This window comes from Podarcis filfolensis (assembly GCF_964270895.1).
Source record: "Podarcis filfolensis genome assembly, chromosome: 15".
Taxonomy (NCBI): Eukaryota; Metazoa; Chordata; class Lepidosauria; order Squamata; family Lacertidae; genus Podarcis; species Podarcis filfolensis.
In genome coordinates this window covers 22666799-22681179 of record NC_139618.1, presented here as the reverse complement: position 1 = coordinate 22681179, position 14381 = coordinate 22666799, and the positions used below count along the sequence as shown (strand labels likewise).

Genomic DNA, 14381 nt, shown 5'->3' with positions numbered 1-14381 from the left:
AGTCACTTAGTGGAAGCTTCATGACAACTATGCTGAGGTTATTTTTGCATCGCATTGAAAAACTCTACAGTCTGGTATAAAAACAGGCATGCCAGTTGCTTGATTTATCCATGCTCTCCCAGGGTAGACCTCTGGGACCTTCTCCTTCACTTGGGCTCCATCTTCAACTATACATGTAAAGTACCGTATTTTTCACTCTATAAGATGCACCAGACCACAAGACGCACCTAGTTTTTGGAGGAGGAAAACAAGAAAAAAAATATTCTGAATCTTAGAAGCCAGAACAGCAAGAGGGATCGCTGCACAGTGAAAGCAGCAATCCCTCTTGCTGTTCTGGCTTCTGGGATAGCTGCGCAGCCTGCATTTGCCCCATAAGACGCACACACATTTCCCCTTACTTTTTAGGAGGGAAAAAGTGAGTCTTATAGAGCAAAAAATATGGTAGGTTTCCCCCCAAAATCCCAGGAAGCGTCGTTTGTTAAGGGTGCTGAGCATTGTTAAGGAATCCCTCTGCCACCTCACAGAGCTACAATTCTCAGAGTGGTTTACCAATCAATCCCACATCCCAGCAAAATCTGGGAGTTGTAGCTTTGGGGGAATGTGGTCTCATAACAATGCTCTGCACCCTTAACAAACTACAATTCCCAGGATACTTTGGGGGAAACCCATGACTGTCTAATATGGCATGATCCTGCTTTAAATGTATAATGCTGATGTGGGCTTAATATTGGGACGTCATTGTTCTGCCCGGACACTGAGGTCCAGCTCTGAGGTCCTTCTGGCAGTTCCCACACTGAGAGAAGTGAGGTTACAGGGAACCAGGCAGAGGGCCTTCTCGGTAGTGGCTCCCGCCCTGTGGAACGCCTTCCCACCAGATGCCAAGGAAATAAACAAGTATCTGGCTTTTAGAATACATCTGAAGGCAGCCAAGTTTAGGGAAGTTTTTAATGTTTGGTGCTTTATTGTGTTTTTAATATGCTGTTGGAAGCTGCCCAGAGTGGCTGGGGAGGCCTGGCCAGATGGGTAGGGTATAAGTAAGGAAGAAGAAGAAGAAGAAGAAGAAGAAGAAGAAGAAGAAGAAGAAGAAGAAGAAGAAGAAGCAATGCCTTAAGTCTTTTCAGGTGGTTCTTCATCCCCTAAGGTTTTTAAAGTGGTGGGAGGAGCATTTTGGGAACAGGTCTTAGGACAGGAGTTCATTACCTCTTCCCTACACTTCTAAGTATATGAGACTAGTGAATGAATGAATGAGTGAATGAATTGGGAAGGGGTAGCTTCTTGCAGGCTCTGTCTCACAGAGTCAGATGGGCCCAAAGCAAAGGCACCTGCTGAGTGAGCAAGATGCAGGTGATTGTCCTTTCCTGTAATGGCTGTGATGTTCACAGACTTCAGAAGCTGCACTCTGCAGGGAAAGGCGTTTCTGTGTGGCTGGCTGGGTGCGAAAAGCCTCCTGTATCTAACTGATGGTTTCCAATTTACGAGGAAGGACCATAGCTCAGTGACAGAGCGCATGCTTTGCATGCAGACAGCCCAAGGTTCAATCCCTAGTATCTCCAGGTAGGGCTGTGTGTGTGTGTGTGTGTGTGTTCCTCTCTGAAGCCATCGAGAGCTGCTGCCAGTCAGTGCCGGTGATACTAAACTAGATGGACCGTCAGGAACCAGCTGGATGAGGAAGAGTGGTGGGAGCTGCCCACCCAAGAGCTCCCCAGGGAGGACACAGAAGACGATGTGTTGAGATCCCAGATCCTGGTGGTGGGACACTGAAGAGCAGTCCGCAGAAGGGATGAGCTGGGAGGTGCTAGAATCAAGGGGTTTGAGCAATCAAGGGGTTGGTCAGGAGAAAGAGAGTCTTTCAGGAGAGGGTTAGAGGCTGAGAGTCACAGTGTGAACGCAGACTCAGGCTGAGAGGAGTCAGAGGTTGTCCTAGCTTCCCAGAAGCAGGACAGCCCCAGTCCTGGTGGCTCCTGTCCCCCTCTGACACCCCAATCAAGGAGAGTCCTACACATTGCTGAGCAGTGGGTCATAGAGGCTCAGAGGGGGAGCCCAACCCCTCTTTGCAGCCTTTGGAGGGATCCAGAGGTAGACACAAGAGGGGCAAGTGGTCAGTTTCAGACTAAAGTCATGGTGTTTTCAAGGAACTATAGGGACCATAGATGGTATATGGATAATCAGTTGACTGAGCAAGTTCAAGTCTTTCAATAACCCAGCCTTATTTTTCAGTCAACAGGGTCATGAGGAGACATCAGAAATATGCAAAGGAAAAAGCATCTCACAGTGCCAAAATTCTGACACGCTTTTTCCATATGAAAGGTGGCAGTCATATCTCATCAGCACTTGAAGTGTGTAAAGCTAAACCCCTAGCACAGTTATTATATGGGGCTCAGATTTGGACAGGCGCTCACCTTGGAACTACAGAAGCTGTTCAATCTTAAGTTCCTAAGGCAATTTTTTTCTGTTCCATCCAGTGTTCCAAATGCTTCATTGCGCTTGGAGGCTAATCTCCCCTCTGTTAAATTACGGATTTGGTGTAGGACATTTAATTATTGGCTTCGGCTAAATTTAAACCCCACCGGTCTACTACCCTTAGTATCGCAAGATTGCCATGAGGGCACTTGGACTAAAATTGTCAACCAAAAGTTTTACTTTTCTGGTTTATCACTACAACAGCTATTAACATTGGGCTTCAGTAAAGCAAATAATTTAATTAGACAGTGCCTATATGATATTGAGAGACAGAATAATTTGGCCATGATGAGGAAATTTTGTACATGGAATGAATATTTTCCACCTAGTTATTTTGACACGTTGGCAACCACTTTGCAAAATTTAACAATTCCAAAATACAGACGCGCTTTCACTTGCGCAAGATTGAATATCATGCCTTCAGCTGTACTTGAGGGTCAATTTCAAAAAATTCTGCTGGAAAAACAGTCATGTCCATGTGGAGACGGCTGTATTGAATCAGTGGTTCATGTGCTTCTAGCTTGCACTCTTTATAAAGATTGGAGGGGTGAGGTTATTACCCCTCTATTACTATCCATACCAGGTCGCTCAACCATTGCTACTGTGTCCTTTCTTTTAGCAGATCAAGATAATCAGGTGACAGCAAAAACTGCAATTTTTTTAGCAGGGACAATTAAAATAAGATTTATTATTTATTGATGTAAACCTCCAGAATGTATTTTGTATAGTTACGCTTTTACCTCTATCTCCAGTATATTTTATTTTATTTTCTTGCTATGGCTAGTGGCTGATGCAAATAAAGATTCTTCTTCTGGTCAGTTTCAGCAATGTCTCAACTGGATTAAGGGGAGCCAGAGGACTCTGCTGTGTTGTTATTTTCTGCTAATAAAAAGCTAATTCCCTGCCTCCCATGTGCGTACCTGCCCTGTGGTTGACCTGGCTCACTTGTAAGCTCCTTCAGATGAACTGATGGTCTTACTTGGTATCAGGCAGCTTCCTATAAGATGTGAACTTTATCCTTCCATACCTTTGGGGAAGGGTTGTAGCCCTATGGTAGAACACTTGCTTTTCATGCAGAAGGTCCCAGCATCTCCTGCCATCTCTCCTCTCTGAAATCTTGGAGTCCCACTCCCAGTTGAAGCTAGATGGAACCATTGGTGTGACTCAGAATAAGGCAGTTCCCTGTGTTCCTGTACCACTGTAGTCCCTTGTCCAAATAATTCTTCCTTCCACTTCTTAAGCCACAAGTTTAACATGAGTCAACTGTTAACTGTTAACAGTTAATGCTGTTCTAGGATGCCTCAACAGAAGTATAGTGTCCAGATCAAGAGAAGTAATAGTGCCACTCTGTTCTGCCTTGATCAGAAGTACTGTGTCCGGTTTGGGGGGCAGCACAATTTAAGAAGGATGTTGACAAACTGGAATGTGTTCAGAGGAGGGCAACCAAGATGATCAAGGGTCTGGAAACCAAGGATTATAAGGAACAGTTGAGGGAGCTGAGTATGGCTAGCCTGGAGAAGAGAAGACTGAGAGGTGATATGATATCCATATCTGAAGACCTGTCAAGAAAGGTGATTCCAACTAAACATTAGGAAGAACTTTCTGAGAGTAAGAGTTGTTTGACAGTGGAACAGGCTGCCTCAGAAGGTGGGGGACTCTCCTTCCTTGGAGGTTTTTAAAGAGAGGTTGGATGGCTATGTGTCAGGGATTCTTTAGCAGTGATTCCTGCATTGTAGGGGTTTGGATTGGATGGTCCTCAGGGTCCCTTGCAACTCTACAAGTCTCTGTTTCATGTCTCTTGTTTGCTCACATTCCTCTGAGCCTTCTTGTCCAAGGCTTCATTCCTAGCCCCTTGCTATCTTCTCAGGCTACTGCTCCCTCCTTTCCTGCCTCTTCCTCGCCCCCCTTTCCCTAGGCACTTTTCAGCTGTTGTGCCCCCAGAAGCCTCAGATGGTGTAGCTACAGACCCCTTTGCTTGTTCCATTCCACCATAGGGCAACTTAGTCCTTATTAGTGCCAGAGGAAGTGAGGGTTTGAGGGCACACACAGAAAAGAATAATTCATGAATCAAAAAGGCTCTTCTTGACCCCCTTCACTTGCTAAAATTGAATAGTTAAGAGCAACATATTTTATTAACAAGAATTGACAAACAGTACTGCAGACTTCTTCCTGGCACATCGCTGAATATTGAGATTGATGTTAAACGCCTTCTGGTTTTTTTAAAAAAAGCAAAACAAAAAACAACAAAACAAAAAACCTTTCTACAAGCAAGCAAAACGCAGCATTTCTTTCTCTGCTGCAATGCAACAATTTGAGTGGACAGATTGGATTTGTATAGGACCTGCCTTGAAAGCAGCCTTCTTATTCAGGCCACAGAAGAAGAAGAAGAAAAACAACCCTCCTCTCATGTTGCCATCTTGAAATGTGTGGTTACTGATCCACTTGCTTGCAGCCTCCATTTTTATGCCCTTTCCCACTCACCTTCCATCTGTTATGGGTTTGTTTCTTTGTTTGTTTTGCAGCCGCCATTTTGGACGACCCGATGGAGTGCAGCAGAGGCGAACGGCTCTCTATCACCCTGGCCAAGAATCGGATAAATCGAGCTCCGGAGCGGGTGGGGAAAGCCAAAGTGGAGGTGGACATTTTCGAGCTGCTGAGAGACAGCGAATATGAAACAGCCGAGACCAGTATGTATGTCTCTGGGACCTGGGTTTTGTGAGCAGTGCTCAATTTCTAAGAAGTAATAACAATAATAGTAATAACTGGAAGTGCCAGCTTCTGAACTAGAGATCCTACCTTTGTGCAGATGTCTTACTGCTGTTTCTGTGGTTTTCTGTTGCAAACTCATGGCCCCCCCTTTCCCATTTATTCTCATGACAATCCTGTGAGGCAGGTTAGACTAAAAGGTATTGACTGGTCCAGGGTCATCCAGTGAGCTTCATGGCAGATTTGAACACCACACCACCCTTGTTCTCAGTTCCTGCTTGGATAAAGAACTAGGGAAAAGAGTTCCATGTGGAGAGAGATTGCTAAGCACTCTGTGAATTGTAGCTCTGTGAGGAGACTCCTAACAACTCTCAGCCCCTTAAACTACAGCTCCTGGAATACTTTGCAAGGGAACTGAAATATACTCGGAATCGAGAGTGGATTTCATGCTCTTTATTCAGCTCATAGTGGTAAGGAGGAATGGAATTTCCCCCAGAATGTCTGCTTTATAGACATTATTTACACAATGGGCCCCACGTGATTGGCTGATTCCAGGATTCTCCTGTAGGCCAATCAGGTTGCAGATTCACTTCCACCTGGAGCTGGATTGGGTGGCTCCTGTGGACCAATCAGACTGCTGCATTCTGAAGTCTGTTGTTCTAGGACCAGTCAGACTGCTGCATTCTGAATCCTATTGTTCTAGGACCAATCGGACTGCTGCATTTTGGATCCTATTCAACTCAGTACATAACAGAAACCATGACTGTTTGGAGTGGTATCACAGTGCTTTGAATGTGTGGTATGAATGCAGCTCAGTTTTGTTCTTGTCTTGTTCCTGTGAGACATTGGGGTTGGGCTTGATGACCCCTGGGGTCCCTTCCAACTCTACAGTTCTATGATTCATGGTCCCTCCTATGCATTGCATTCAGAAAGAGACGCTCCTCTGCATCCTTATTGCCACAAGCAATCTAATTGGAACCAATGGGATTACTCACAAATAGTAAGCGTTGTGCTTGATTGTAGGCTCCAAGAAGATCAGGACTCACATTAGTAACACTGCATGTCTCTTTAGCTGTGACAGTGCCCTCAAGACATTGGCCTGTGATAATTACCTAAAGTGTGTAATGGGGTTTGATAATGGCCTAGCAGGATGGCTGTGCTCCTGATGCTGAGCCCCTCTCTCAATTTATGAAGCACACGTGAGTAAAGACCGTAAAATTTCCATCATGCTCCTGGCTTGCTGCACGGGGCACTTCCAGAGCAGGAACATTGGTTAGGGTATTAAAATACATTAGCTAGCATTTATCAATTAACACGCTGTAAACACCACTTTGCGCCTCGTTATAAAGGCGCGAATGTTTGCAATACCTCTTGGGTCTCATGCCTTATAATCCGGGCGATTCTCTTCTTGGAATTCCCACACATAGACTCATCACATTTACAGGATTTCTCTGGTTTTAGCACATTTAAAGCACATGAATCTCAGCTTTCGTGTTGTTGTTTAAAGTTAGCTTTTAGCATTGCCAGGCGTGAAATATATATAAAATACTGCCTGCTGTGAATCCAGAAAACAAGGATGACAGAAATCCACAGAAGTGGGCTCTAGCATGAGCTATTAGCTATGGCAATTAAGTGAATACTGCTGCTCTGAATGTGTGCCCACCAACTTTTTTTGAAGGGCACATGGGGAACTTTTGCGCAGACCAAATTGCTCCCCCTTCAAGCAGTATCTTTTGCGCTGCTATTGACAGCTGTCGCATCCCCTCTTATCTGCTGCTTTGACATTTCCCTCTCCAGTTCCTGCCCTTCTTTCTCCTTCTCCAAGAGATCCCAGCCAGTCAGGGACCACCTAACTGTGTTGATGCTACAGTGCCATATAGCTAGCAGGATCTGAATGCATAATGAACTGTCATTAGGCCAAGGGAAATGGAAAGGGAGGGCAATGCTTCCTGCTCATATTATGATTAGCCAAACACTTTCACTTACTTCCTTTTTGCAACCTGTCCCACCACCCCACCACCACGCCCCAAAAATGCCCAAAGCAGATGATTGGGCAGCTGATAAAGGCATTTGCAAAAAGTTCCCCACCTGTCTCTTAGCTCACCCTATAAATAGTAACCCTATGTTCAGAGGTTCCTTTTTAAAGCTGTCTAAGGACACAGATGGTGCTGTGGTCTGAACCACAGGGCCTAGGGCTTGCTGATCAGAAGTTTGGCGGTTCGAATCCCTGCAGTGGGGTGAGCTCCGTTGTTCGGTCCCTGTTCCTGCCAACCTAGCAGTTTGAAAGCATGTCAAGTGCAAGTAGATAAATAGGTACCGCTCCAGCAGGAAGGTAAACGGCATTTCTGTGCGCTGCTCTGGTTCACCAGAAGCGGCTTAGTCATGCTGGCCACATGACTTGGAAGCTGTCTGCGGACAAATGCCAGCTCTCTCGGCCTATAGAGCGAGATGAGCACCGCAACCCCAGAGTCGTCCGCGACTGGACCTAATGGTCAGGGGTACCTTTACCTTTAAGCTCATGGATACTAGAACATATTGAGGTAGCCATCAGAGTTCATTGCACAGAGTGTGGAAGACCATGGTTTACGGGACCCAAAATCCTCAATGTTATGGAATCAACTCATGCTGAAATCAGCTCATATTCAAAACTTCAACCAGTTCTTAACATTCGGAGTGTGGAACTTCAGGCAAGAAGTCCTCAAGTCCTGCAAAGTTGGCATTCAGTGGTTTGGAAACAGAAGCTTTTTTTTTACGGTAGACTGCCCTGTCTGTCCCTGATGCCTGAAAGCTCCTTTCATACTTTAGTGACATCCCAGACTTTGGAGAGGCAGTGTTAATATTTCCACTCACCAAGCGGAAGAGCACTCAAAAGATGAGGAATTGGATAAAAGCAAGATTCCCAGACCACCCTCTGCTTGCCTCTCCCCCACCCTTCCAGCTTTTAGGTCATCTAAGAAATAGGCTCCATAAATTTAAGGATTTGCTAGTGCTCAGGTTTTGCCTGCCTTTTCACCTTTGGCTCTGTGCAATTGCTTGTTATGGCATACAATATTAATAGAAGCCATTTAGATACTTTAACCTATGGCTGCGAGGCTTTCAAACATCTCTTTAATACCATTGTCAGGTTTCGGGCATTTTGAATTACTCCTAAGTACCGCTGTTAGCTGGCTAAATCTCATATCCCCACAATTACATGCATCTAGAATGATGATATTATGTATTCTATACTATTAGCATTTTAAAGAGGGTCCTATGAGATACACATTCATCCTTTTCTCCATCTCTTCCTGTCTTTTTTGCTTATTCCATTTCTTTCCTCCTCTCCTCTTTTCCCCTTTATTAAATCTTCAAAGATAATACATGAATATAGAAAGGCATCCATCAGCGAAAAAGAAAGGGGGGGGGGACAAGGAAGAAAAGAAACATTACATCATCTGCTCTACAATAAAATGATTGTGATGTAGTTCTTAACCAGTAAAATCCTCTCTCTCTCTCTTCCTTTGCCCCATTCCATGTCACAAATTTCCCTACTGTGCGAATTTATCTCACCATTATGATAATATCTCAAACTCCTCTGAACTGTTCTACGAGAAGCTAGAGTAGAGGGTTGAGCTCCAGATCAGCTAACTACTACAGTATCAATAATTTTTTTAAAAAAATGTCCAGCAGCATCTTAGAAACTAAGTTTGTTCTAGGTATGAGCTTTCATGTGCATGCACACTTCTTCAGATACACTGAAACAGAAGTCACCAGACCCTTATATATAGTGGTTAGGGTGGGGTCAGGTTTTTCTCAGAAGAGCAGTAGGAGATGAGAGATTGACTCAATGGGTATGGTAAACCTGTTGACGACTGTTAACGACTGCAATTAGTCCTACAGGAAAAAGCAAGGGATACTATGCAGATGACCAAAAACAGCTTTAGTATGTATAATGAGACAAGAATCCCATATCTCAGGTCTCTCCATAGTTTTCAGTTTAGTAATAACTTGTAATTCAGCAACTTCTCTTTCAAGTCTATTTCTGAAATTCTTTTGTAATAAGACAGCTGCTTTGAGATCCTGTATTGAATGTCCTGGGAGATTGAAGTGTTCTCCTACTGGCTTCTCTGTCCTGTGATTCCTGATGTCAGATGTCCATTTATCCTTTGGCGTAGGGTTTGGCCTGTTTTGATTTACTGCCTGTTATTCGATTATGGGCTTAACAGCGTAAGAAGAATTTGCTGGATCAAGCCAATGGCCCACTTTTCCTCACAGTGATCAGGAAACCGGCAAGCATTACCTAGGCCCAAGGGCAACCTCCCTTCCTGCAGTTTCCAACAACTTGCATTTAAGAGCATTACTGTCTCTGACCATGGAGGCAGCGCATAACCATCATGGCTAGTAGTCATTGATAGCCTTCTCCCACGTGAATTTTCCCAACCCTCTTTTAAACCCACCCAAGTTGGTAGCCATTACTTCCTCTAGTGGGAGAGAGTTTCATAGTTGAACTATGTGCTGCATGAAAAAGTGCATTTTTGTATCAGTCCCAAATCTCCCAACATTCAGTTTCATTAAAAGTCCAAGAGTTCTGGTCTTATGAGAGACGTAGAAAAACCTTTCTCTCTTTACTCTCTCCATGCCGTGCATATTTTTTATTACACACATCTAAGATGCTGCATCTTTTTCTCCAAACTAAAAAGTTGCAGATTTTGTGACCTTTCCTCACAGGAAAGTCATTCTGTCCCCTTGATCGTTTGGGCTGCCCTTGACTGAAACTTTCCCAACCCTACAATAGGGTCAGATATTTCCAGCTGCTCTCTGATGTCAAGAACGATCAAGTGACGTTTTTCTGTTGCATCATGGTGTCTCCTGATGTCAGTAGTAAGAAGGCCCATTGTGCTCTAGCCTTGCAATTGACACAGATGTACCCACACGCTGCTCACGGAGGACTAGGCACCCTTGTCTGCAACACTCTGCCCTCCTTCGCCAATTAAGCCAGATGGCGTGACTTCTCATCTTTTAAATAGGCTGTATAGCTTTAGACATCTCTGAACAGGAAGAGGAAGAAACATGAAGTCAACACAAACAGGTCACAATTGCCCTGCTGTTCAGAACTACCATTGACTCCAGGGGAGGGAGGGGGGCAGAAAGAAAGACCTTTCTATAGTTTTGCACACTGTTCCAGACCCTCCATGTTAAGTTGTGGGTGAACATATCAGACGACACAGCGATTCTTCAAACAGCTCTTGTTTATTCACAGGCCAAAACAGAACTGAAGGGTTCAGCCAGCCTGCTTATATAGAGCTCCACTAGAATGCAACAGTAACCAACTTTTGTAACTATCCAATCACTGAACGTCACTTTCAATCCCTTATTTGCATATGTGGACCTGAGTGAAAACTATCTACAGTATCCCCCTGCTGGCCCAGGGTGAGAACTTCAGTACATAACACTCCAAGTGTCCCTATTTTCCAGGGACAGTCCCGGATTTACAGAAGCTGTCCTGGTTTCTGATTTGATCACAGAAAGTCCCACTTTTCCTTAGAAAGGTATGGAGTTACGTAACCCCCAAGCCAAGGAGATAAGTAACCATGCAACATTTAGAAGACATCAGAAGGCAGCCCTGCATAGGGAAGTTTTTTCATGTTTAATATTTTTTATGTTTTTAGGTATGTTGGAAGCTGCCCAGAGTGGCTGGGGCAACCCAGTTAGATGGGTGGGGTATAAATAAGATGATGATGATGATGATGATGATGATGATGATGATGATGATGATTGAGATCCCTATTTTCATCAGAGAAATGTCAAAGGGTATGACTGCTCTATAAAGCTTCTCCAAGAGACAGGAATTTGGAATCTTCGAGAAAACTCCTGAAGAATTTGTAATTGGAATAAATCTTTCTCTTCATTTATTAAAGTTCTAATAAATTATTGCTTGCAATTCTGAATTATTATTTGACCAGCTAATTGGCCAATGTTATAGATATATAAAACACACAATTAAATCTAAAAGCTGATTGGAACCTTGCAAATTTCCAATTTTGAGTTATAATTGACTAGGCTATAAATATACAATACCGAACTGGTTCTCAATCTTTTATTTTCCTGCTCAAAAAGCTGGTTTTGAGGGAGTGGGGAGATAATTTTTATATTTAAAGAGGGTTTTTTCAGGGTTTTAATCTCTTTCTAAACCAGAACAAATGCAGTGACTTCTTAATCGGGTTCAAGTGTGGCTTGACATGGTGTCTCTGTACCAAACAAAAGGCAACAATGTTGACTGATTCTTGTAAGAAAAAGCACAGCAAATTACTGTGTATTGGAATGAGCCAGCAGTGGAAAAAATGAAAAGAAAAAGGTTATTGAGAGTGGCACTCTTTGCAATTACAGGTAAAACCTGCCTTCCTTGTTTCTTTGACTTCCTAAATCTCTTTATAGAAGGCAATGTGGCCTATGTAATTGTAAGCCGGCTTAGTCAGAAGGTCTAGAAAGGAGCTCTTCCTGCTTCCCTCCCCTTCACCAGTCCGTCTCCTGCAGTCTTTTCCATTGTGACACTTCTGTAAATTTCTCTCCATTCATTATAAGGACCTACATGGAGGCTTTGCACCCGGCCAAATGAATGGGAGGATTTGGGGCTTTAATTTAAAACAGGGAAGACAATATTTCAGAGGCTTTAAGTTGGTCTTCTGTCTAGGTTTAGCGGGACGTATTAGAGCAGGAAGGGAGGTTACAGCAAGTTTCTGCTCAAAGATGTTACCATGGTGTGATGAATTGTGATCTCTGGACTGGCCTCAAAAGGCATTTAGTCTGTGTGTGATGAGCAGCAGAGGGCAGGGGAAGATTATATGAGTCAGCAAGAGACGCTGTCATCTCTAATTGAGCATGGTGCGGAATGAGGAGGGGCTCCTCATCTTACTGCAAAACCTGTTTAAAAAACAGGGGAAATGGGGACGGGGTAGAATTCCACAGGAATAATCTCATACCAACATATTCAGTCCTCCTGGACCATAAAGATATAGCTAGAGGAGCTCATCACATCCTTTGGGCTCTGTATGCTATCTGTAAAAATGCAGTTGTTTGGAGAATAGTGTGTTTAAGTATATTGGGGCAGATCTGCAGCAGAGCAGACCTCCCACCTAGTCATGGGCAATTCCATTTACATTTCTCTCTGTTTTTCGTTTTTCCAGGTTTAAGTTCATTTCCACATCATTTTGAGATTTTTAATTATTTTTTAAAGCCGTCATGAAAATTCATTAGGGAATTTGCCAGAATAACCATTAAGAAGGCCCGGGAAACACAATCTGTGGTAGAGAAATCTAGAGGAACTTCAAAGAACCAATTAAACATGATTACTGTGGGCGGAGAAATTTCCTAAGACAAGGTCTCTTCCCGCTCCTGGGCATATTTGCAGGCCTCACCTGTGGCCCCCACAGCAAAGGGTTGAAAGGAATTCTTCCTCCTTGCTACAAAAACCTTGGTTATGTGAACCTGGCAAGTGCAGTGTAGCCCCACCAGTTTGGATATCATGCCTTAACTGGTACCCCTACAGATCCTTGATGCCAAAGCAGCCTGACCAAAGAGTGCTTGGTACCCAAAAACTCTTGAGGTATTCATCCCACCAGCTCTTAACTTGTCCTTTCCCACCCAGAACAAAACCCACTCCACTTCCCAACAGTACAGATTAGGCAAAAAAAGAAGAGTCCCAAGGCCAAACAGGAGCTCACCCAAACATTCCTACTCAGCCCCCAAACAAGCAACTAATAAAGGTCATACAGCAAAAACAGGTTAAGAGGTCACTTTGAAGATACGAGTGATGAGTTTGGGGAGTAATCTGCTTATGAAGTCTAGCTTCATTCCTGTCTTGATTGGCCCCTTGGTCCACCTGACCGTATTCCAGCTCATCCGGGGGGGGGAGAGGACACAATTCTGAGTCTTTTTTCAGGGGTGTTGGAATGTGGCAGATTCACCCCCATGCAAGAATGGGAGCATCAATTTCCCAATAGGCACATTTCTGCATGCAATTTTGCATAATATACACATTTTTTTCAAAGCAATTCCCCCCAATGTATTGAATCTTTGTATGCTATTTTTAACTAATTAATGCATTTTTATGCACTGTTTACCCTAATGTATGTTATATTTGAGTACATTACTTGACTGGAAGACTGTGTTGCAAAATTGGCAAAGTGAGGCTCTCAAAGGAGGGTTCTGTTTTGGTTCATGGATTGTTTCAGAAAGTATGAATTGCATGGGTTTCTCTGTAAAGGAGTAAAATCAAATTTCTTCCCAATGCCTATCCAGACCTTCCCTCTTAATTTTCAGCTTTCTTTCTCCCCACCCCCATCCTTTTTTTAAAAAAAAAAAAAGATAACACAGCATCACATCTCTAACTTTTTCTTGTGCAGATATAAAGTGTGCAGGCATCATTCTACCCAGCTGGGTACCAAAAAGTTAAGCTGCTTTCACTCTGTTCCCTTGCCACAGAATGTCTGTTTTTGGGACCACACAGAAAACCTCTGAATTGCAAGCATAAAAGATAAGAGCATAAGAGGAGCCTGCTGGATCAGGCCAATGGTCCATCTAGTCCAGCATCCTGTTCTCACAGTGGTCAACCCACAAGTAGGACCTGAGTGCAACAGCACTCTCCCCCCTTTGAGATAGAGATAGAGAGTTTAGCCTGGCTCTCATTGGACTGAATCTGTGTGCATCGCCTAAGAGACAGTTGGCATTGTCGAACTCAAGGAATGCTGACCACTTGTTGGAAGTATGATGATGATGATGATGATTTATACCCCGCCCATCTGTCTGGGATTCCCCTGTTACTCTGGATGGCTTCCAACAAAATATTAAAATACAGTAATCCATCAAACATTAAAAGCTTCCCTAAATAGGGCTGCCTTCAGATGTCTTCTAAAAGTCTGGTAGTTGTTGTTGTCTTTGACATCCGGTGGGAGGGTGTTCTACAGGGCGGGTGCCACCACCGAGAAGGCCCTCTGCCTGGTTCCCTGTAACTTGGCTTCTCGCAATGAGGGAACCACCAGAAGGCCCTCGATGCTTCTGTATGAATCTGAATCCAGCTTCATACAGCAACTCTCCCTTCCTGTAGTTTCCAGGAGAAAAAACAACATCCTTTTCTCTATCCACTTTCTCCCTGCCATGCATAATTGTATAGATTTCTATCGTGTCACTCCTTACTCACCTTTTCTCTAAACCTGTCCTCAGACTGCAGTCACTCCATC

General features: G+C 43.8%; 1 protein-coding gene across 4 annotated transcripts in view; it reads left to right on the top strand.

The window, feature by feature from the left end:
• The window catches only part of GRIK4 (glutamate ionotropic receptor kainate type subunit 4), a 457517-nt gene that overhangs the window by 272183 nt on the left and 170953 nt on the right, over window positions 1-14381 (top strand). For all 4 annotated transcript variants that reach the window (XM_083588425.1, XM_083588423.1, XM_083588424.1 and 1 more), the window contains exon 3: window positions 4983-5147. In XM_083588425.1, coding sequence (XP_083444551.1) covers window positions 4983-5147 — 165 coding nt within the window. The remainder of the gene's footprint in view (window positions 1-4982; window positions 5148-14381) is intronic.